The 25,462-nt window shown below is 41.6% G+C and overlaps 1 protein-coding gene across 1 annotated transcript in view; it reads left to right on the forward strand.

Moving 5' to 3' along the window:
- Positions 1-25,462, forward strand: part of LOC142074727 (potassium/sodium hyperpolarization-activated cyclic nucleotide-gated channel 1-like) — a 298,373-nt gene that overhangs the window by 123,075 nt on the left and 149,836 nt on the right. The window contains exon 3 of the mRNA XM_075135568.1: positions 17,893-18,054. Coding sequence (XP_074991669.1) covers positions 17,893-18,054 — 162 coding nt within the window. The remainder of the gene's footprint in view (positions 1-17,892; positions 18,055-25,462) is intronic.

The following is a 25,462-nucleotide window of genomic DNA, read 5'->3' on the forward strand; positions in this document are numbered from 1 at the left end:
CCTCATGGAGACCATTAGCAATTATACCTCTTCCTCGGAGAGATTTTTTATGGAGGAAATAGAGAATGGCACCTTCACTACCTTCGTCTATGATGTTGTCTCCTTCATTACAATAACTTGTCAGTACTTTGAACATCCCTGCGTAGTTACAATACATCTATTGGTAGTTCTTGGGAATATTGTTTCAGTTTTGTCCAAGGTTAATAAGCAATTTAAGAATATCATCCAGAGATCTGGCCCAAGGCTGGATAGTTATGAGTGGCAGGGTGAGTGGGATAGCATGGGCAAATGCCTAGGACGGTGGGCACCCCCAGTGTTTTGGAACTTCACCCCTGAACAAGTGCAGAATCCTGAAAAATTAGTAGAATATTTGGAAAAAGCATGCTGTCCCCCTGGCCATTCTAGGGAGACACAAATCACTGCAATGTGCTGGGGCCTGGCCTATGCCTACCGAGCCCTGTTCAACACTATCCAGAACCCTCAAGGGGAAGAGAAGATCTCTGCATCTGACGACAAAACAACAGGCCCTGTGGCTACCCCACCCCCCATGGCAGGCAAGGTGAGTACTCCGCCCCCTGAGACAGAGAACCAACCTGTGCCAGTATTAGTTGCCCCTATACAAAAAAGAAAATGCACAAGGAAATCAGCTCGTTTAGTAAGGGATGAAGATGCACCAGGGCCATCAGGACAACAGGAAGAGGAGGAGGCAGAACCCGTAAATGAGATGGTAACCACCCGATCCCTATCCCTGGGTGAGCTGCGAGGTGTGCGAAAAGACTTCAGCCGTCATCCGGGCGAGCACATTGTCACCAGGCTGCTCCGATGCTGGGATAATGGGGCCAGTAGCCTGGAATTAGAGGGTAGGGAAGCCAAGCAGCTGGGTTCCCTTTCTAGGGAAGGGGGCACTGATAAAGCAATTGGACAAGGGGCACAAGCCCTCAGCCTCTGGAGGCGATTCCTGTCAGGCGTGAAGGAAAGGTATCCCTTCAAGGAAGATGTTATATATCGCCTAGGCAAGTGGACCACCATGGAGAAAGGTATCCAGTACCTGAGGGAATTAGCCATGCTGCAAGTGATTTATGATGACCTGAACAACAAGCAGTTACCCAAAGATCCAGATGAAGTCAAATGCACCCAACCCATGTGGCGGAAGTTTGTACGGAACGCACCATCATCGCATGCAAACTCATTGGCAGTAATGACCTGGAAAGACGGAGAGGAACAAACGGTGGATGAATTGGCTGGCCAACTCCGGCAATATGAAAAAAGTCTCTCTTCCTCTCTACGGGCCTGCGTCTCGGCAGTGGAGAAACTGCCAGACATGCTAGCTGAGAAGCTGTCCCAGGAGATCCAGGAACTCAAAGAGGATATGTCCTACTCCCCACCTGCACGGGCCAGTATCTCAGCCATTAGGAGTAAGCGTCCCTCTGATCAAGAGAGGAGGTATCGTGGGTGCACACCCCGGGGCACCCTGTGGTTTTACATGAGTGACCACGGAGAGGACATGAGGCAGTGGGATGGAAAACCTACCTCGACCCTAGAGGCACGGGTACGTGAGTTGCAAGTAAAAACAATCACACAAGGGGGTTCTCCCAGGAAAAATGCTGCTCCAGTCTCCAGTGAGCGGTTACCCAGACAGAGTAGAAGGGCTGATTCCGCTTCCGACCTTAATAAAGGGACTTCTGATTCATACTTACAAGAAGTGAGTAACGAATACTATGACCAGAACTAGAGGGGCCCTGCCTCCAGACAGGTGGAGGAAAGGGACAACTGGGTTTACAGGACTGCATGGATTCGATGGCCTGGCACATCAGACCCACAGGAGTATAAGGCTTTCGTAGACACGGGTGCACAGTGTACCCTGATGCCATCAAGCTATAAAGGGGCAGAACCCATTTGTATTTCTGGAGTGACAGGGGGATCCCAAGAGTTAACGGTATTGGAGGCCGAAGTGAGCCTAACCAGGAATGAGTGGCAGAAGCACCCCATTGTGACTGGCCCAGAGGCTCCATGCATCCTTGGCATAGACTACCTCAGGAGAGGGTATTTCAAGGACCCAAAAGGGTACCGGTGGGCTTTTGGTATAGCTGCCCTGGAGATGGAGGAAATAAAACAGCTGTCCACCTTGCCTGGTCTCTCGGAGGACCCTTCTGTTGTGGGGTTGCTGAGGGTCAAGGAACAACAGGTGACGATCACTACCTCAAAAGTGCGCCGGCGGCAATATCACACCAACCGAGACTCCCTGCTTCCTATCCATAAGCTGATTTGTCGACTGGAGAGCCAAGGAGTGATCAGCAAGACTCGCTCACCCTTTACCAGTCTCATATGGCCAGTGCAACAGTCCAATGGAGAATGGAGACTAACAGTAGGCTACCGTGGCCTGAACGAAGTCACGCCGCCACTGAGTGCTGTCGTGCCGGACATGCTAGAACTTCAATATGAACTGGAGTCAAAGGCAGCCAAGTGGTACGCCATAAATGATATCGCTAATGCGTTCTTCTCCATCCCTTTGGTGGCAGAGTGCAGGCCACAGTTTGCTTTCACTTGGAGGGGCGTCCAGTACACCTGGAACCGACTGCCCCAGGGGTGGAAACACAGCCCTACCATTTGCCATGGACTGATCCACACCACACTGGAACAGGGTGAGGCTCCAGAACACCTGCAATACATTGATGACATCATCGTATGGGGCAGCACAGCAGAAGAAGTTTTTGAGAAAGGGGAGAGAATAGTCCAAATCCTTCTGCAAGCTGGTTTTTCCATAAAACGAAGTAAGGTCAAGGGACCTGCACAGGAGATCCAGTTTTTAGGAATAAAATGGGAAGATGGACGTCGTCAGATCCCAATGGATGTGATCAACAAAATAACAGCCATGTCCCCACCAACTAGCAAAAAGGAAACACAAGCTTTCTTAGGCGTTGTGGGTTTTTGGAGAATGCATATTCCAGATTACAGCCTGATTGTAAGCCCTCTCTATCACGTGACCAGGAAGAAGAACGACTTCAAATGGGGCCCTGAGCAACGACAAGCCTTTGAACAAATTAAACAGGAGATAGTTCAGGCAGTAGCCCTTGGGCCAGTCCAGGCAGGACAAGATGTAAAGAATGTGCTCTACACCGCAGCCGGGGAGAATGGCCCTACCTGGAGCCTCTGGCAGAAAGCACCAGGGGAGACTCGAGGTCGACCCCTGGGGTTCTGGAGTCAGGGATACAGAGGATCCGAGGCCCGCTACACTCCAACTGAGAAGGAGATATTGGCAGCATATGACGGGGTTCGAGCTGCTTCGGACGTGGTTGGTACTGAAGCACAGCTCCTCCTGGCACCCTGACTGCCGGTGCTGGGCTGGATGTTCAAAGGGAGGGTCCCCTCTACACATCATGCAACCGATGCTACGTGGAGTAAGTGGGTCGAACGGATCACACAACGGGCTCAAATAGGAAACCCCAGTCGCCCAGGAATCTTGGAAGTGATCACGAACTGGCCAGAAGGCAAACATTTTGGAATATGCCCAGAGGTGGAGGTGACACGTGCTGAAGAGGCCCCACTGTATAATAAACTACCAGAAAATGAGAAGCAATATGCCCTGTTCACTGATGGGTCCTATCGTTTGGTGGGAAAGCATCGGAGGTGGAAGGCTGCTGTATGGAGTCCTATACGCCAAGTCGCCGAAACTGCTGAAGGAGAAGGTGAGTCGAGCCAGTTTGCAGAGGTGAAAGCCATCCAGCTGGCCTTGGACATTGCTGAATGAGAAAAATGGCCAGTACTTTTTCTCTATACTGACTCATGGATGGTGGCCAATGCCCTGTGGGGGTGGTTGCAGCAGTGGAAGCAGAATAACTGGCAGCGCAGAGGTAAACCCATCTGGGCTGCCGCATTGTGGCAAGATATTGCTGCCCGAGTAGATAACCAGGCTGTAAAAGTACATCACGTATATGCCTACGTACCCAAGAGTCAGGCCACTGAAGAACATCAAAACAACCAGCAGGTGGATCAGGCTGCTAAGATTAAAGTGGCACTGTTGATTTAACTCAATGTGTCATGATCAATGAAGAGGAAAACAAATCAAGTTCTCATTTTTACAACAGTTGCTGAGGCTTTAGGAAGACCACATAGATTTTGGCTTATGCTTTTTTCTGTTCTCTGACAGGTTAGGAGGTCATCCGCTTTTGCAGGGCTAGAACACCCGTAGAAAAGGAAGTTATAATAACTTTTCCTTCTTACCTTCTTGCTTTTGGTATAATATTATATATAATTTTGCTGATGTCTCCTGTACTTTTGGACTGTGTATTTTAGACAGTAGATTTATGATGTGCTAATATAAAAGCAGTTGTTGGATTTCCCATGCCTCATATTTATTGAAAATTTCCAGATTTTTCACGTACAATGTTCCCTTAGGGAGATAAAAATCTAGCAGAGAAGTATAGAATTTAACTTGAATGCTGAGGTTTTTAAAAGCCAAAAGGGATTGTAAAGCTTTTGGAAAGGGGTGCTTTGCTGGCATTTCTCATGGCAGTCAGCCGATGTTTGCTCAGCAAGAACCCTTCAGGTACTCTGGTTTCTTTGTTTTGGCTTTTCTTTACTGTCCTTGCAGTTGGATTGTTTCCAACTCCTGGGGGTTTTTAGGTTTTGGATTTGGTGAAGGGGGATTTTGCATAATATTAACTCCCCTTTGTGTCACATCATTTGCTCAGGGGCAAAGGAAATCAGATGTTAGACTTCAGATCCTCATCTCTGACAGTATCACCATTGAAAAGAACTTGGAATTTCTGCTGTAGAGTCTGAAAGTCCTTCCCATTATAAAATGAATGGCTTGAATACTTGATAGGGAAATTCAGAAATGCAGGAGATGGTGAGGATTTATAATGCTCTAAGAATTATACTAACATATATATAATATGCACAAAAACTATTTAGTAATAACGCAACTTTAATTCTCAACATTTCTTAGTAATGAACACCATTTTCAAATACAGAAACACATGTAGATCTCTGCTTTACTCACTGGAGATCAAGGAATGCATTATAATAATTTGATGTGTTATTCAGCATTGGATTTTCTCCTTTTTGATAATGCATCGGCTTAGCACCTTCTTCCCTATAGTTGGCCATTAGGGCAGCTAATTTTTTTCTGAGATTTTTCTGCATTTATTCATTATGTGATAATCATCATTTAGTACTTCACAAATGTTTTTGAGTACCTTTTTATTATATAGCAAGATATTGTAGAGCCATGTTCAAAGCAGAGATTCCTCTGACTTTGTTTGCAATGTCAAGCAATAAATGCTTATGTAAATGAAATCCCACAATCTTAAATTGGGTGCTTCAAAAATATGGAACATATGGGAATGATCTGATTACTAGAGGCACTGAGGATCTCATGAGGTATACTACTACTCTAACGTATTTTATACTCATATTTATATTTATGTATGTCTATTTAGTTATAGCAAATGCTTCTAGGAACAGATGAAAGATTGAAATTACCTGTCAGAGATGGACTGTGATCAAAATATTAGTTAAGTGGTGTGGAAGGATTTTTATTAAATAACGGACATCCTATGAACACTCCAAGCACTGAGGATTTGTTAACAACAGTATAAGGCAAAGGGTTGCTAAAGGGCAATTGTAGTTTTAGAGTCTCTGAAGCGATAGCAGAATAGGGAGGTAGGCTGAGAAATGTAACTATCAGTAGATTAGGTAACGGAATGCAGGCGGGGGAAGCGTTCGCGTGGACACATGCTTTTGACCAATCTGTGTATGTTAAGATTCGCGTGCTTGCTGACTGTAGACCAATAGGGGGACTAGATGCGTGTGTATCTGGGTAGAAGAATGTATATAAACCGAGCTATTTGGGCAATAAAGCGGCACTAACTTGATCACATTGGTCGCTGTGTTGTGTCCGAGACTTCCACGTCTGCAAAGTGGGAATTGCCCAATTCAGATAAGTGCTCTATTTACAACACAATTTGGAAATATGGTAATACCAATAATGACAATATGTAATTGACATTCTTAGGACTAAGGTACCCATATTTTGGGAATCTACACTGAACAATAATATCCCTTCTAGTATGTGCAGTTATTCAGAATTCAGTTGTTGCGCTCCCTTGCACACAGCACTGACCCAGCCACTGAGGTCAGTCCATTTCCCGCTGCATCAAGATGATGAAGTAATGACCTGCTTCAGTGGGTTGGGATCAAGTGTTAGACCTAAAAATATATTAGTTCATGTGATTTGACACTATAAGAAACTGCAGAGGAAAATTTTGTACATGTTCAGAGCTAAATGACAAGGTATGCTTAATGTAGACTGAGGATTTGTGTTAACTGCAGTACCAAAGTTTTATGCCAAGCTACCGAGGACCAGAGAAATGGGGTAGCTGAGGACACTGTTGATTTAACTCAATGTGTCATGATCAATGAAGAGGAAAACAAATCAAGTTCTCATTTTTACAACAGTTGCTGAGGCTTTAGGAAGACCACATAGATTTTGGCTTATGCTTTTTTCTGTTCTCTGACAGGTTAGGAGGTCATCCGCTTTTGCAGGGCTAGAACACCCGTAGAAAAGGAAGTTATAATAACTTTTCCTTCTTACCTTCTTGCTTTTGGTATAATATTATATATAATTTTGCTGATGTCTCCTGTACTTTTGGACTGTGTATTTTAGACAGTAGATTTATGATGTGCTAATATAAAAGCAGTTGTTGGATTTCCCATGCCTCATATTTATTGAAAATATTTCATTATTTATATTTTTTTCTGTGTATTGATTTCTGCCTACAGGAAATTGATTCCAAATAATAAGCAAGTTCCTGTGATCCAACCCAGCATCTATACAGTATGCTTTAAAAGTTATTTCTATCATGGTTACTGTTTCTTGCCCTAAAAATTGTATTCATTTGTTCCAAACTACTTTCTTATTGTTTCTTTTATGTCTTCTAGTTGAGATTGTATTATCTTTCTCTTTCAAGCCATGATAACTGGTGCAGGGCAGTGCTTTTTTTTTTCTTCTTTTCCTCTAATAATCTGAAATATAGTGTCCTGGTTTCGGCTGGGATAGAGTTAACTTTTTTCCTAGTGCTGTGTTTTGGATTTATTATGAGAAGAATGTTGATAACACACTGATTTTTTTAGTTGTTGCTAAGTACCCTATGGTCAAGGACTTTCAGCTTCCATGCTCTGCCAAGTGCACAAGAGGCTGCGAGGGAGCATAGCTGGGACAGCTGGCCCAGCTGGCCAACGGGGTATTCCGTACCATATGACGTCATGCTCAGTATATAAAGCTGGGGGAAGAAGAAGGAGGGGGACGATCGGAGTGATGGCATTTGTCTTCCCAAGTAACCGCTATGCGTGATGGAGCCCTGCTTTCCTGGAGGTGGCTGAACACCAGCCTGCCGATGGGAAGTAGTGAATGAATTCCTTGTTTTGTTTTGCTTGCGTGCGCGGCTTTTGCTTTACCTATTAGGCTGTCTTTGTCTCGGCCTATGAGTTTCCTCACTTTTGCCCTTCTGGTTCTCTCCCCCATCCCACTGTGGGGGGAGTGAGCGAGCGGCTGTGTGGTGCTTGGTTGCTGGCTGGGGTTAAACCACGACAGTCCTTTTTGGCGCCCAACGTGGGGCACGAAGGGTTGAGATAACGACACATCTGACCCGAGCGGGTTAAAACAAATTGTTATAAGCATTCATTATATCAGTTTAGTAGTCGCTGGTCACAATGTTGGTTAATTTGCTCTCAGAGTTGTCGGATCTGTACTTGAAGTTTTGGTATGTAGCACCTTACTGGCTGTATATACTGCTGTTTGTCGGTATTTATGTGGGGATTGTCATCTCTGGGAGATGGATTAAGGTTATAGTTTTGCTACACTGTGTAACACTGGCTTATGGTATGATAAAAGTATTGGTCATGGGATTGTACTCAGCACTGCCGTCATTCCTGTGCTTCAGGAGCTATTTCTCGGAAACTATTAGTAATTACACTTTTTACCCCTTCTCCTTGGAGAGCCAATTTACGGGGGAGACAGCTTCCTTCACGTTCCCCTTCTCCTCCAGGCCGATTGCAATAGCTCTTGAGGATTTTGAAAATCCTTGGGATGTTCAAACCAGCATGTTCCTATTGCTATGTCTCCTGAATGTGGTTCAGGCCTTGTTTAAGGTTAAACAACTATTTAAGAATACCACCCAGGGACCTGCCCCGAGGCTGGATAGTTATGAGTGGCAGGGTGTATAGGATAGTATGGGCAAGTGCCTAGGACAGTGGTCACCTCCAATGTTTTGGAACTTCACCCCTGAACAAGTGCAGAATCCTGAAAAACTAGTAAAATATTTGGAAAACGTATGCTGTCACCCTGGCAATTCCAGAGAGACCCAGATTACTGCAGCGTACTGGGGCCTGGCCCATGCCTACCAAGCCCTCTTCAACACTATCCAGAACCCTCAAGGGAAAGAGAAGGTCTCGGGATCTGACAACAAAATGACAGGCACTGCAGCTACTCCAACCCCCGCGACGGGCGTTGCGGCTACTCCAACCCCCACGACAGGTACTACAGCTGAACCAGAGGACCAACCCATGCTGGTATCAGTTGCCCCTATACATAAAAGGAAATCTTGGAAGCGAAAGTCAGGTCCTTTAAAAAGGGATGATGGAAAGGCAGGGCCATCACGAGGAAGGGAGGAGGAAGAGGAAGAACTCATAAACGAGACGGAAACCACCCGATCCCTATCCCTGGGTGAGTTGCGAGATATGCGGAAAGATTTCAGCCATCGTCCAGGCGAGCATATTGTTACCTGGCTGCTCCGATGCTGGGATAATGGGGCCAGTAGCCTGGAATTAGAGGGTAGGGAAGCCAAGCAGCTGGGATCCCTTTCTAGGGAAGGGGGCATTGACAAGGCGATTGGAAAAGGGGCACAGGCCCTCAGCCTCTGGAGGCGACTGCTGTCAGGCATGAAGGAAAGGTATCCCTTCAAGGAAGATGTTATATATCACCTAGGCAAATGGACCACTATGGAGAGAGGTATCCAGTACCTGAGAGAATTAGGCATGCTGGAGGTGGTTTATAGTGACCTGGACAACGACCAAACGCCCAAAGATCCAGATGAAGTCCAGTGCACGCGACCCATGTGGCGGAAGTTGGTACGGAGCACACCAGTGTCGTATGCCAATTTATTGGCAGTACTGTGCTGGAAAGAGGAAGAAGCACCAATGGTGGATGACGTGGTTGGCAGACTCCGGGAATACGAAGAAACTGTCTCCTCCTCCCTTGTCTCGGCTGTGGAGAAACTGTCCCGGGAGGTCCAGCAATTCAAAGAGAATATGTCCTATTCTCCACCTGTACAGGCCAGTATCTCAGCCATTAGGAGTCAGCGTTCTTCTGCTCAAGATAGAGGATGTAGAAGGTACACAGCACGGGGCATGCTGTGGTTTTACCTGCGTGACCACGGAGGGGACATGAGGCAGTGGGATGGAAAACCTACCGTGACCCTAGAGGCACGGGTACGTGAGTTGCAAGGAAAAACAATCACACAAGGGGATTTGTAAAGGGGGTCAGGTGGATCTGGATTGGCAACATAAGGGTGAATTATTTATAGCTCGGTGGGCCTATGACACCCTGGGCCAAGAAGGAGGAGATGCAACATGTAGATGGGCTCGTGATCGAGGGGTGGAATTGACCATGGACGCTATTGCACAGGTTATCCATGAATGTGAAACGTGCACTGCAATCAAACAAGCCAAGTGAGTAAAGCCTCTTTGGTATGGAGGACGATGGCTGAAACATAAATATGGGGAGGCCTGGCAGATTGATTATATCACACTCCCACAAACCCACCAAGGCAAGCGCTATGTGCTCACCATGGTGGAAGCAAACACCGGGTGGTTGGAAACATATCCTGTGCCCCATGCCACCACCCGGAACATTATCCTGGGCCTTGAAAAGCAAGTCTTGTGGAGACGTGGCACCCCACCCCAGAAAGAATTGAGTCAGACAACGGGACTCATTTCTGAAACACCCTCATAGACACCTGGGCCAAAGAGCATGGCATTGAGTGGGTATATCACATCCCCTACCACGCACCAGCCTCCGGGAAAATCGAACGATACAATGGACTGCTAAAGACTACGCTGAGAGCAATGGGCGGTGGGACATTCAAGCATTGGGACACACATTTAGCAAAGGCCACCTGGTTAGTCAACACCAGGGGATCTGTCACTCGAGCTGGCCCTGCCCAATCAGAACCCTTACGTACTGTAGAGGGGGATAAAGTCCCTGTCGTGCACATAAGAAATATGCTGGGGAAGACAGTCTGGGTTACTCCTGTCTCTGGCAAGGGAAAACCCATCCGTGGGATTGCTTTTGCTCAAGGACCTGGGTGCCCTTGGTGGGTAATGTGAAAGGATGGGGAAGTCCAATGTGTACCTCAAGGGGATTTGATTTTGGGTGAAAATAGCCAATGAACTGAATTGTATGATGTCAATTGCTATATAATACTGTATGTCATCACTTCTATGGGTGCTATATGTCATATCAATGGCATTGCAGTATGAATCACCCAGATCAATGAAGAATGAACTCTGATGAAACCGAGCAAAGTGCAGTGATGATAGAACCGGACGAGCGCAGCGATAATGGAATCAGAACTGGCTTCAGCATGCAACAGTCCAACACCACACACCATCTCTCCTGCCCTGAAAGACTGTTATGACAGATGGAGCCCAAAGTCATGGACTAAATGAACTCAGTGGACATTTTAGAGGGATGGCCCATAGACTAAGGGAATGATATCTGTGTGTGTATATATCAAAAGGCAGGAAAAGTGGTGGTGATTAATTGGAATGTATTGGAAAAAGTGAGACCTAGGCATGACGTAGATGGTATGGAATAAGGGGTGGATACTGTCCTGTTTTTGGCTGGAATAGAGTTAACTTTCTTCCCAGTAGCTGGTGTGGTGGTGTGTTTTGGGTTTAGTGTGAGAGGAACGTTGATGGCCCATTAGTGTTTTGGTTGTTGCTGAGGGGTGCTTGCACCAGGGACTTTTCTGCCTCCCATGCACTGCCAAGTGCAGGGGAAGCTGGGGAGGGGGGAGCCTAGCCAGGGCGGTTGACCCAGCTGGCCAATGGGGTATTCTCATACCATGTGACATCATGCTCAGTATGTAAACTAGGAGATGTGTTCCGGGAAGTGGGGGCTTTCATGGCTCAGGGCGGGCTGGGCATCGGTCGGTTGGTGGTGAGCAGTTGCATTGTGCATTGCCTGCTTTTTATGTTTTATTACTGTTGTTGTTATCATTGTTATTATTACTGTTCTACTTTGTTTTTTTTTCAATTATTAAACTGTTTTTATCTCAACCCGCGAGTTTTACTACTTGTGCCCTCCTGATTTTCTCCGCCATCCTACCAGATGGGGGTGGTGAGCGAGTGGCTTCGTGGTGTTTAGTTGCTGGCTAGGGTTAAACCACAGCAATACCGCTTTCAGCATGCTTTCCAGAGCTGCTGTGCACGTTCTGCTCTTTCTGTCTCCCCACTGTGGCTATTTAGTATTCCAGACCCCATACAGCTCAGTTTGAGTGTCATTTCATATTGCCCAAGGCATTATGCAAATCCTAATTTGAAGATTAAACACGAGCTAGCTTTGTGATACTGAACACCTTTAGTACTTCTATGGTGTGGAAGGGAAGAGGTGTCCAGATGAACTCAGTGATGTGAGATTTGAATACATATTTCAGGAAGTCCTAAGACTTCTTTCTTTCTTTTATTTTTTTCTCCTCCTGGAGGAATTAAATTCTGATAATTTATATAAATCAAATTTTATATAAACTGAACTGAAAATCAAAACTGAACAAATATTACATGCCAGTTATCAGAAGGCAGAAGAGGTAACCTATGCATTCCACGTCAGCAGTTCAACAGATTTTGTATTCGTTTAGTTAAACTATACATTCACTATTAACGTAATATGATAGCCCTCAAATACTATTAAGCAAGTGGGTTGGTAAGACAGTTGTTCTGTCTCAGGCTCAGAAATCAGAGTTATCAAGACCAATTTAAAGTATATGCTCCATTATAAATGTGAGGAAGGAATAGCCTGCTTCCTGCTTCACTTGTGGGAATAAAAAGAGTCATTAATAAAGTGTGAGTAAACACTGAGATAAAACTTGTGAACTCTGACTTCTTCAGCAATTTCTTATTCTCTGTGAGCAATATTTTGCCAAAATATTAAAAACTGTTAATCTGTGGTTACATTTCAGTCATTGTCAAAAGGCATTGTCAGCGCTTTAGGCAAAAATTTAAGGTTTCCAGGGTATTGAGAAAAGGTTATAAAAATAATATAGGAAGAAATTACAAGTTTTCAGAAGTGAGTTCATAAACTAAATTTATTATTAAGCATGATTTTGAAGTATATGGAAACTATGAAAAATAACAGTATTATAGCAACCCCCCCCAAACAAACATAATAATAATAATAATAAAAAATATCATGCATAATTGAAATGAAACTGAGTAGTAAGCAAAAAGGAGAGATATCTATTAAATCTTTCCTATTATGTGAAATAAAAATGTGGAAAGAGTTAGTTCTCAACAGAATTTTTTTTTTCCTCAGTTGCAGTAATCTCATGTCACTCTAGTAGTTTTTTTAAAATGTGTTGTCCAAAATTTGCACCTCTTGGTTAAGCTGAATATTTAGATATGGAATTAGGTGTCTAAATAAAGTGGCCAGATTTTCAAATGTGTTTTATACCTGCAATTTCTGCTCATTTGCATGGGATTTGTGGATGGTAAGCATTTAATGATAACCAGGCTATTTATATTTAACTACCTGAGTAATGGGTTTAAGAGCCTAACTTTATTTGTGTGCGTTTGAATTATTTTTTGTTATGAATATTATCTTGAAAAGACATCTGTTCAAACAGAGAGATTTGACTTGAATGTACAACACACCTGTACTGCGAAATCAAGGTGAATCAATTTTTGGTCTTCCCATATTTCTTCCTGTCCTACTGGAGGACCGGCCGATGGGCATTAGCTTTCTGTGCTCCAGTTCCTCTCTTAACAAACTATGCTTCATACATCTCCTAGTAGTTTTAACGAGGTTTAATTTGTTAATACAGGCACTGTACTTTGTGATTACAAAAAGAAAATGCTATAAAAATATGACTTCTTTTAATGCTCTTTTCAATGTATCACAATCAGTTCCTGAATGGAAGAACATAAAATATTAAACATGCAATATATGACTTCAGTCCACAGGGTAGTTTGGCTATTAGTTTTAAAAAACACCCCCTCCCCTTCCAAACATGAAGATGTCAATACAGTACCACGAACAAATATTATTGTTCACTTACAGTGTATGCTTTGGGTATTTAAATGTTTTTTCCAACCAAACACACATTTACCATGATAAGTTCCTTTTAGGGGAGAAAAAAAAAAAAGCTTTTATTTACTGGAGAGAGAATACGCAGAGCTGTTGAAAAGATTTTTTCAACATTTGCTTAAGATTTTTCTTATGAAATTATTTTCTTTAATAAAGAGTTATCACACTTATTAGAATAGGCTACACATATTAGACTATATAAGCAAAAGATGAGCGATAAAACACTACAGTTAATCAGTGGTATGGTTGAAATGCTGATACAATGTTATCATGTTAAGCAATCCAGATAATATCCAGAATATGTTCATGCATTTTTAATAATACTGATTCTGAATGCTAAGCTGTACAGGAGCTATTTCTGGAGTGAAAGGTTTCAGAAATGATGGAAGGTCGCAGTGTTGTATACTTACTGTTGCAGTCATTTCCTTTGCTGGATTTGGTTTCACATAAAATTTTCAACATGTTATTGTTCTTGCAGTATGTGACTATTACTGCAGAGGCACACTACTAATGAAGAGGCTTTGAAGAAAAACAATAGTTAGTCGTACCACTGTAACAAGATAGAATAGAGCCCAAACCCAACAACAGACCTCTTTGGTTCAGCAAGGTCCTTTAGTTGGAACACAGTGCTCCAGCTGTTTGGTTTGAATTTTAGTCTCCCTTTGTAATATCTCTTTGTACTGGTTCTACTGGCTCTTTTGAGAAGCCTTACTGAGCCATCGCAGAGTCTCATGGGGTAGGCAGGAAGTGATACATCTGTAAGAGCTAGGCAAGATCTCGGAAATGCTTAAATAAATACATTGGCAAATCCATCCACCTGCTTTTTTTGTTTTTCAGTGCACATTACCCAATTGAATAATGTGGAACTTTTAAAATTTGAAATTAAAATGTACCAGCACAAAATTATCTAAAATCTTCGAAATTCTATATCAAGATATGAGCTTTGCAATTCAGAGCATCTCTGTAATCTGAATTGATGCTCAAAAATGGGCTCCATCCAAGTGGAAAAGCCACAGAATGATCATTTTTATGCAGCTCTGATCACAGGATACATGCACAATCTGTTGTGGTGCCTAGTCCCGTAGTTACAGAGGCAGGATAAGGATTCAGGAGCCTTGGGTCTATGCAAGTGCTGTTTTGTGGACTCTGGAGAGTTTTGGAGAACCAGATCTTCCCCTGCTTATCACATACACCTAGGTGCATGTTTTCAGAAAAGTTCTCTTTCTAAGTTAGTACAGAAATGAAGAAGTTTGTGCTCAGTTTGGCTCTGATTGATTGTCATATTTGTGACCCGTTTTTTTAAAAACACTCAGTATCCAATACAGTGAATTATTTTGAAAATCTGGTCTCTTACAGTAAAGCCTAATGGGAAGCTTGAGGCAGTATGAAAACAGCATGGGTGGGAACTTTGATTTTTGTCCAGCCCTAGTGTAGAGATGTGATAACTTGCTTTTCTGGAACAATAGAAAATTCCCGGGGAAGTTGTGATCTCTGTGTAAAATATGTATTATTTCTATCTGATCTTCTGCACTTTTTCAGACAAATATTCTAGGGGAAATCCTGCTTTCTCTGAAAAAACTTCTGCAACTTTTCACGTGATCAGGAATTCATCTGCACTTTGCGGGTGTAATAAAATAACCACGTGGATAAGGTGTAACCTGAATGAGTGCTAGTGCTCCAAACCAGTAGTAATCCTTGCTATTTTTTTCATTTCTTTAAAAGAAAATTATTTCAGTTTCACATATCTACTCTCTCGATTCATATCATGCTACTGAAACTGTAGCTATTGAAATAGCTATAACGTAAATACATTTCTAAACAACACATGTGTAATGGTGACAGTGCTATTGAAATAGCTGTAACATAAATACATTTCTAAACAACACAAATGTGTAATGGTGAAACTTTTCTGTTTATTCCCATTTACAGTATCTCCTAAATATCAGTGTCATCTCCTCAATTTTGATAGGAGCTAGATGGTATTTGGATAAGACATGACATTTTGAATAATGTTACAAGCATCTATTTCCAATGTTTATCAAACTGGGATTTGGAATATATTCTCTTAAAATGCCCTAGCTTGAAAAAATGTTTTGCACATAAAGTTAATGTCTGAGGTATGTTTCTACTATGTAGGTTTTCAATTTGGGACTCAAAACATATGCCATCATTTTCAAACAAGGACAAACTCCCACTAACAGAAAATGATGTTGAAAGGCACCTTAACGCGCTCTCCATATTTGCACTTGCACTCATTTACAGTGTGGGTACTTAATCTTCACTTTCAGTTTAGATATGTAAAAGTCAGGATACAAACATTCCCTCTTTTATGTGTGAATTCTTTTATTTACAGATGCAAAATGGCATGTGCCAATATGGCTGTATACCTCTAGTAATCTGATGTTTTCAGCACTAAAGCCTCTGACTTCTATGTCTATCTGTACAATTAAATAATATTTTCTACTTAAAATTCCATGAAATATCAACTGGACATTCTTCATCTTCTAAACTGAACTCCTGGATAGTGATAATTATGTGTATTAAAATACAGCATATTTATGGAGATAAATCCAGGTGGCGGCCGGTCACGAGCGGTGTTCCCCAGGGCTCAGTTTTGGGGCCGGTCCTGTTCAATATCTTTATCAATGATCTGGATGAGGGGATCGAGTGCTCCCTCAGTAAGTTTGCAGACGACACCAAGCTGGGCGGGAGTGTTGATCTGCTTGAGGGTAGGAAGACTATGCAGAGGGACCTGGACAGGCTGGATCGATGGGCTGAGGCCAACTATATGAGATTCAACAAGGCCAAGTGCCGGGTCCTGCACTTGGGCCACAACAACCCCATGCAACGCTACAGGCTTGGGGAAGAGTGGCTGGAAAGCTGCCCAGAGGAAAAGGACCTGGGGGTGCTGGTTGACAGCCGGCTGAACATGAGCCGTCAGTGTGCCCAGGTGGCCAAGAAGGCCAACGGCATCCTGGCCTGTATCAGAAATAGTGTGGCCAGCAGGAGTAGGGAGGTGATTGTCCCTTTGTACTCAGCACTGGTGAGGCTGCACCTCGAATACTGTGTTCCGTTTTGGGCCCCTCACTACAAGAAGGACATGGAGGTGCTGGAGTGTGTCCGGAGAAGGGCAACGAAGCTGGTGAAGGGTCTGGAGAACAAGCCTTATGAGGAGCAGCTGAGGGAACTGGGACTGTTTAGTGTGGAGAAGAGGAGGCTGAGGGGAGACCTCATTGCACTCTACAACTACCTGAAAGGAGGTTGTAGTGAGGTGGGTGTTGGTCTCTTCTGCCAAGTAACTAGCGATAGGACGAGTGGAAATGGCCTCAAGTTGCGCCAAGGGAGGTTTAGATTGGACATTAGGAGAAATGTCTTTACTGAAAGAGTGGTCAGGCCTTGGAACAGGCTGCCCAGGGAAGTGGTGGAGTCACCATCCCTGGAAGTATTTAAAAGACGTGTAGATGAGGCGCTTAGGGACATGGTGTAGTGGGCATGGTGGTGTTGGGTTGACGGTTGGACTTGATGATCTTAGAGGTCTTTTCCAACCTTAATGATTCAATGATTCTATGATTCTATGATTCTACCCTGAGTTGACTGAATTGTGTAATAAGTAAAGAATATGGCTGTATTTGTAGCTTGGAAGTGCTTTAAAAACAATGTAGAAGAAAAGTGCTAAATATAATGTTTTTCTCCATACTATTTGGCAACTGACTGCTGCTGTTCATGCTAATTCTGTCCAACAATCTTGACAAACTTGAAAATGTCTATGTTGTTTTTAAGAGTGTATATGTATATGTGTTGCTGTAAGACTTTTCAAATGCAAACATTTTTTGTCTACGAATGGAGCGTATATTGAAATCCAAATGATTATATTAGTTTGACATAAACTTAGCTACTACAGGTGTTTCAGGATTCTCAGTATTTTAGGAAAACTGCCAATGATTAAGAGCAATGAAATTCTTCAGTGTTATTTTTCTTGGTGGACTGGTATGTGCAAATTGGATTAATAAATACACAGTGTAGAAACAGAAGTCTAAAAATATGTAAAATTATTTATATTGTTTCTTCACTCAGATTTTGGTACTTTTAAGAAGGTAAGAAATGTGAAAGTGAATCTTCTCAGAATGGGTCATTGAATTTGTATCTCCCACAACTTTGTGAGTATTTAGACACCAAGTTCACAGACAGGTAATGGTCTCACTACTTTTACCAAGCTTCCCAACTTTTTTTTTTTTTAATTTGTGAGACTTGCTTCAATTGAAAGAAGTTGTAGGCTTTAAGAAAATACTTCAGTTGGTGGCTTCGGATCCAAAATAATCCCTTTTCAGCAGCTTATATAACACTGGGGTGCAGCCAAGAGTCAGTTGTGTCAGCACAGCTCTCCACCCAAATTAATGGGCCTTGCTGAGAGCTCAGCTTTCTTGGAAGTTCAGGATACTTCTTCTTTGTCTTTAACCTGCCTGATGAGAAGTAAATGATTTGCATTTCTGATTTGCATCACATACATCACGTGTAATTTTTGCCTACAGATTTTCCACATGACATACGATCTGGCCAGTGCTGTGGTGAGGATCTTTAATCTGATCGGAATGATGCTGCTGCTGTGCCACTGGGATGGTTGTTTGCAGTTTTTAGTACCATTACTACAGGATTTCCCATCAGATTGCTGGGTGTCCCTAAACGGTATGGTTGTAAGTATTGTTCATTTTTCATTGTGCTTTCTAAACATTATTTTTCTAAACAGTTAGCTTCAGACCTAAGTGTAAAAATACATGCCTAGTAATACACTGCCCTGCAATTTATTCAAGGTTACATTTGGTTTTTTTTGGTTGGCTTGCTAATGAATGAAAGTTTGTTTTGTAGCCTTCATCACTGATAACTTTATATTGACTCATTGTCAGTAAATGAGCCAGAAAATATTTTCAGTTTTAAGGTCATTTTAATTTATTAATCCTCATTCCCTCAAAAAAGCCACCAAAAGAAATTTGGAAACACTCAGTTCACCAGTGCTTTCAATGTAGACTCTAGTTTCAGAATGCTCCTGAAGGCATATTATTTGTGTTGGTTTCACCTAATGTTGTCCTCATTTTGTTTTGTAAATAACTTCTGGGTCATCTCATGAAGCCCTTTACCAAGTTGTTCCCAACTTAACTGTCAACATGAGATTTTCTAAGTAAAATATGGGAAATACAGATTTACTTCTGTGTTACTTTTGTGTGTGAACAGACAGTTCAAGGACAATATTTGGCTGTGCCTTATTTATAAGGAAGGGTAACGATGTTCTGCTTGCTTGACATGTTCCTTAAAATCAATGGCTGTGAAGAATTAAATAGTTTTTATGAAGTCAGATAATGAGGTAATACATAGAACATTTTCATAGGAAATACACTGAAAAAGTTATTGAAATGTGCCTATGCCAAAAAGAAAAAGCCCCAAGCAACTGTCTCATTGGCCATCTGAAAACATGTCTCTCTCCAGTTTTTACAATTTTAGAATCCATAAAATTACACCTTTACTGTAGATGGGCAACTTGCTCAGTCCCACGTATTTCTATTGTAGAAACATAACAGTATTTGTTCCTTTAGGAATGTGATACTGCACATTACTGTGGGAGCTCATTGACTAAAATTGTCAGTCATACAGACAAGTATTTGCAGTCATCAAGCAACATCTTTAATGATAAGCAGCATGTTTGCTGACACCTCATTGTGCAGCTTTCCTAAAAAAAAAAATAGTGACATATCTTCTAAAATGGGATTGCTACAATAAAAGTAGGTCACCAGGATGCTGACTGGCACGTCTTTCATTCTGCTGCATTCTGGGTTCTGCTTTGTAACATCTTTCATTCACATTTAGAAAGGGTACATTTTCTACCAGATCTGGATGAAAACCATGCTAGAGAGTGAAATTGGATTATACTTTTAGTGTAAAAGTATTTAACTTTTAAAGAACACTGAACTATTAAATTCTTTCTCTTCCATAAGAGCTACATTTAATCTAAGAAGGCTGTGCACACTGTGCACATGCTCAGGGAGACCCTTCTTTCTGCCTGCCCACACTCAGTTTTTTTATGGAAACAATACTCTGTCCTTACAGGCCACATACTCTTGGAAAGATCCTTTTTGAAAGTTGCACTTTTTTTTTCTCTGACAACTGAATCTGTTGCTATTAATGAACATTGTGGGAAAATTTGAAAATTGAGCAAGATTATGTTCACAGCATATGCAGTCTTTTAGTCCTACGGCAAGAGAAAGAGTTGTGGACTGACAGCCTGGAATCAGGAGCATATCTAAGGCCACTGTTGGGGGAAACAACTAGACCTTTCTTCTGAGCCCGTCATGATGTTATGAGACATTTCCTGATTGCTTTCCAGGCTCTGGAAGTGAATTCTTTAGCACTGAATACAGACAGAGAACCCATCACGGAATATCAGTCCTCTGAAATGATAGAGGGAATAGAAGGAGGAGGAGGAGGAGGATGATGATGGTTATATGTTTTGCTGGTGTATTCAGAGTCTAACCAACTGCTAACTGTGGAATTTGGAAAGGCATCAGGTTCCTGATACTACAAGAGCTTTGGGAAGAGGGGTACCTTACTCCCCCTAGTATACTGTAGCATATAACAATTTAATCTGCTCTGAATTTAAACACTTTTGTTACTGAAATGACTGCACCTAATACTGGGGTTTAGACTCAAATGCTGTTGAGACAGAAAGTCAGATAAGAATCTTATTATTTCTTCTGGTCTTAAGTTCTTTATCTGTGAACTGGTAGCAATGGCCATGGCGAAAGGCCAATATTGTCAGGAAGAGGAGGTCTTTCCCTAACCCCAGCTAATGCACCTTTCTGTCAAAGTATTCCCTTCTACTCAGATTTTAATCAGAGATTTTAGTAGATTAGTAGGTAAAGATAACTCCTTGCACCTGCATACATTTTGAGTTTTGCTCAAATGTCTGAGTCAAAGAATTCTGAAATACAACTGCTCGAAGAAAGGCAAAATTGCCCCTCTTTGAATTTCAATCTTTTTTTGAGTAGGGGAGGGTTTGTGTGAGCATTTCCTGAGATTCACACTGTGGCTCCAATGTACATTCCTCAAAATGACATTGTTACAGGGGCTAACCTCAGGCTAATACACCAACTTTGCTTTGAAGTAAAATTTTAACACTTATTCACATTGATCATTGCCTTGAAGATTTATTCAAGCCAATGTATGCTCAGCCAGAAAAAGTTAGTTTTCTAATATGCAGCACAGCCAGTGGTCAGTTGCAAGCCAGAGCATCTGCAGATAACTTGATGCTAAAGGAAGTAAGGATGCCATGAGGATGACATGCTGTCTCCTCAATTGACGCAGCCCAGCGTGCTCTTCCAGCCCATAGTTGTCTTGTCTTGCACATTAGTTGCTTCAGGCTGCAGAGTGCAAGAACTTCTAAAAGCCTTCTCCTGAAAGCTGTTTCTTCTGTATGATCTGATATGTGAAAATACTCAAATTCCACAGGCATGCTCATGGTTAAGAAAAATAACATAGGTTAAATTTAATGTCACAAAGCAATAGGATAATGAAACCAAGCTGCAGTTTGCTTACTGCCTCTCTGAACAATGAGACTGAGTGCAATTAAAGCAGAACAAATTGATTGGATTTTCGTCTTTGAAAGGATGATAAAAATGTCACAGTGGATCATGAAGTAGACTATGAAATGAAATGGAAAGCCTCCTGTGTAAAAGGGAATAAGATCACCATTGGCTAATACTGCACCAACCTACAGCCTAAGTAGTTCAACAAAAATGTTCAGATCACATTGGGATATTAATAAATTAATATTAATATTAAACCCAGATTGTATTTGTACTCTCAGATTGGCCTTCTTGGCTAGTTCCTAACATTGGCCTTCATGTTGCTATGAAATGAAAGCCAGAGCTGGTATCTTCCTTTAATTTTTCTAAAAGTGATCCCACTTGCCCACTTTTATATCTTTACTGCCATTTGATTGCACTGACTTTATTAATACTGAGTTACTATTGACAAGCAGGATCTTGTGCTCTTCCAGAATATCAATACACTTATTCAAAATAAGAAAACTAGTAAATACAATATAAAAGTAAGCAGCAGCTGGTTTTTTTTCTGCTCACTTTTAAGTCATGTTCCAACCAATCCATTACAGACAAAATAACAGTCAATTACTTCTGCGAGGGTATATGGCTTTCTGATGCCATTCCTAGGGTTTTTTAACACTAGGATTGTGAGTTTCATTCCTAAAAAAGGTCTTTTCTGAAGAAGTTTCACAGACTTTCCTAATAATACTGCCTAATTTCTCCTTGGCTCAGAAAGCCTATTATCCACAGCTCCTTGTATGATTTATCCTCAGCTATCTGATCTGCATTGCTTCAGACTAGTGTATTTCCATAATGACTCGTACACCAAACATCTTTATGATACCTCAGAGTTTGAGCCAATAGTTCTTTAGAAAATTAGGAGTAAAACTTTCAGGTGAAACCAGGGGAGGCACAAGAACAGAAAACCACAGTGATCTTCTCCTATAGTCAGTCTGTGCAAACCGAGATTCTGCATTTTGCATTCGGTTTCAGCTGCAGTGAATTACAAAAACACAGCGTATAAGTTGCAACTGATGAACAGTTATAGCCAGGTCTTATATGGGACAGAGTTTCTAGGCAAGTAGAGATGAGAGATGACATTTTTGCCACTGATGCCATCTGGCCATCTAAGCATGACTGCCTGCAATAAAGCATCCCTTGCAGTAGATTATTTTTTGTTGTATTCGAAGTTTGCTCTTGCTTTTCATATCACCTATGGCAAAGTCTCAAAGGCATGTTAGTCCTTGAAATAACAGTATCTGAAGAGCCCCAACCTCTATTTTCCTGTCTATGTATGCAATAATTCATTGGATGGTTAGGAAATGTCCTTTAACCTGAAATTTCCAGATTTTTCACGTACAATGTTCCCTTAGGGAGATAAAAATCTAGCAGAGAAGTATAGAATTTAACTTGAATGCTGAGGTTTTTAAAAGCCAAAAGGGATTGTAAAGCTTTTGGAAAGGGGTGCTTTGCTGGCATTTCTCATGGCAGTCAGCCGATGTTTGCTCAGCAAGAACCCTTCAGGTACTCTGGTTTCTTTGTTTTGGCTTTTCTTTACTGTCCTTGCAGTTGGATTGTTTCCAACTCCTGGGGGTTTTTAGGTTTTGGATTTGGTGAAGGGGGATTTTGCATAATATTAACTCCCCTTTGTGTCACATCATTTGCTCAGGGGCAAAGGAAATCAGATGTTAGACTTCAGATCCTCATCTCTGACAGTATCACCATTGAAAAGAACTTGGAATTTCTGCTGTAGAGTCTGAAAGTCCTTCCCATTATAAAATGAATGGCTTGAATACTTGATAGGGAAATTCAGAAATGCAGGAGATGGTGAGGATTTATAATGCTCTAAGAATTATACTAACATATATATAATATGCACAAAAACTATTTAGTAATAACGCAACTTTAATTCTCAACATTTCTTAGTAATGAACACCATTTTCAAATACAGAAACACATGTAGATCTCTGCTTTACTCACTGGAGATCAAGGAATGCATTATAATAATTTGATGTGTTATTCAGCATTGGATTTTCTCCTTTTTGATAATGCATCGGCTTAGCACCTTCTTCCCTATAGTTGGCCATTAGGGCAGCTAATTTTTTTCTGAGATTTTTCTGCATTTATTCATTATGTGATAATCATCATTTAGTACTTCACAAATGTTTTTGAGTACCTTTTTATTATATAGCAAGATATTGTAGAGCCATGTTCAAAGCAGAGATTCCTCTGACTTTGTTTGCAATGTCAAGCAATAAATGCTTATGTAAATGAAATCCCACAATCTTAAATTGGGTGCTTCAAAAATATGGAACATATGGGAATGATCTGATTACTAGAGGCACTGAGGATCTCATGAGGTATACTACTACTCTAACGTATTTTATACTCATATTTATATTTATGTATGTCTATTTAGTTATAGCAAATGCTTCTAGGAACAGATGAAAGATTGAAATTACCTGTCAGAGATGGACTGTGATCAAAATATTAGTTAAGTGGTGTGGAAGGATTTTTATTAAATAACGGACATCCTATGAACACTCCAAGCACTGAGGATTTGTTAACAACAGTATAAGGCAAAGGGTTGCTAAAGGGCAATTGTAGTTTTAGAGTCTCTGAAGCGATAGCAGAATAGGGAGGTAGGCTGAGAAATGTAACTATCAGTAGATTAGGTAACGGAATGCAGGCGGGGGAAGCGTTCGCGTGGACACATGCTTTTGACCAATCTGTGTATGTTAAGATTCGCGTGCTTGCTGACTGTAGACCAATAGGGGGACTAGATGCGTGTGTATCTGGGTAGAAGAATGTATATAAACCGAGCTATTTGGGCAATAAAGCGGCACTAACTTGATCACATTGGTCGCTGTGTTGTGTCCGAGACTTCCACGTCTGCAAAGTGGGAATTGCCCAATTCAGATAAGTGCTCTATTTACAACACAATTTGGAAATATGGTAATACCAATAATGACAATATGTAATTGACATTCTTAGGACTAAGGTACCCATATTTTGGGAATCTACACTGAACAATAATATCCCTTCTAGTATGTGCAGTTATTCAGAATTCAGTTGTTGCGCTCCCTTGCACACAGCACTGACCCAGCCACTGAGGTCAGTCCATTTCCCGCTGCATCAAGATGATGAAGTAATGACCTGCTTCAGTGGGTTGGGATCAAGTGTTAGACCTAAAAATATATTAGTTCATGTGATTTGACACTATAAGAAACTGCAGAGGAAAATTTTGTACATGTTCAGAGCTAAATGACAAGGTATGCTTAATGTAGACTGAGGATTTGTGTTAACTGCAGTACCAAAGTTTTATGCCAAGCTACCGAGGACCAGAGAAATGGGGTAGCTGAGGACACTGTTGATTTAACTCAATGTGTCATGATCAATGAAGAGGAAAACAAATCAAGTTCTCATTTTTACAACAGTTGCTGAGGCTTTAGGAAGACCACATAGATTTTGGCTTATGCTTTTTTCTGTTCTCTGACAGGTTAGGAGGTCATCCGCTTTTGCAGGGCTAGAACACCCGTAGAAAAGGAAGTTATAATAACTTTTCCTTCTTACCTTCTTGCTTTTGGTATAATATTATATATAATTTTGCTGATGTCTCCTGTACTTTTGGACTGTGTATTTTAGACAGTAGATTTATGATGTGCTAATATAAAAGCAGTTGTTGGATTTCCCATGCCTCATATTTATTGAAAATATTTCATTATTTATATTTTTTTCTGTGTATTGATTTCTGCCTACAGGAAATTGATTCCAAATAATAAGCAAGTTCCTGTGATCCAACCCAGCATCTATACAGTATGCTTTAAAAGTTATTTCTATCATGGTTACTGTTTCTTGCCCTAAAAATTGTATTCATTTGTTCCAAACTACTTTCTTATTGTTTCTTTTATGTCTTCTAGTTGAGATTGTATTATCTTTCTCTTTCAAGCCATGATAACTGGTGCAGGGCAGTGCTTTTTTTTTTCTTCTTTTCCTCTAATAATCTGAAATATAGTGTCCTGGTTTCGGCTGGGATAGAGTTAACTTTTTTCCTAGTGCTGTGTTTTGGATTTATTATGAGAAGAATGTTGATAACACACTGATTTTTTTAGTTGTTGCTAAGTACCCTATGGTCAAGGACTTTCAGCTTCCATGCTCTGCCAAGTGCACAAGAGGCTGCGAGGGAGCATAGCTGGGACAGCTGGCCCAGCTGGCCAACGGGGTATTCCGTACCATATGACGTCATGCTCAGTATATAAAGCTGGGGGAAGAAGAAGGAGGGGGACGATCGGAGTGATGGCATTTGTCTTCCCAAGTAACCGCTATGCGTGATGGAGCCCTGCTTTCCTGGAGGTGGCTGAACACCAGCCTGCCGATGGGAAGTAGTGAATGAATTCCTTGTTTTGTTTTGCTTGCGTGCGCGGCTTTTGCTTTACCTATTAGGCTGTCTTTGTCTCGGCCTATGAGTTTCCTCACTTTTGCCCTTCTGGTTCTCTCCCCCATCCCACTG

The sequence above is a fragment of the Calonectris borealis genome, chromosome W (assembly GCF_964195595.1).
Source record: "Calonectris borealis chromosome W, bCalBor7.hap1.2, whole genome shotgun sequence".
NCBI lineage: Eukaryota > Metazoa > Chordata > Aves > Procellariiformes > Procellariidae > Calonectris > Calonectris borealis.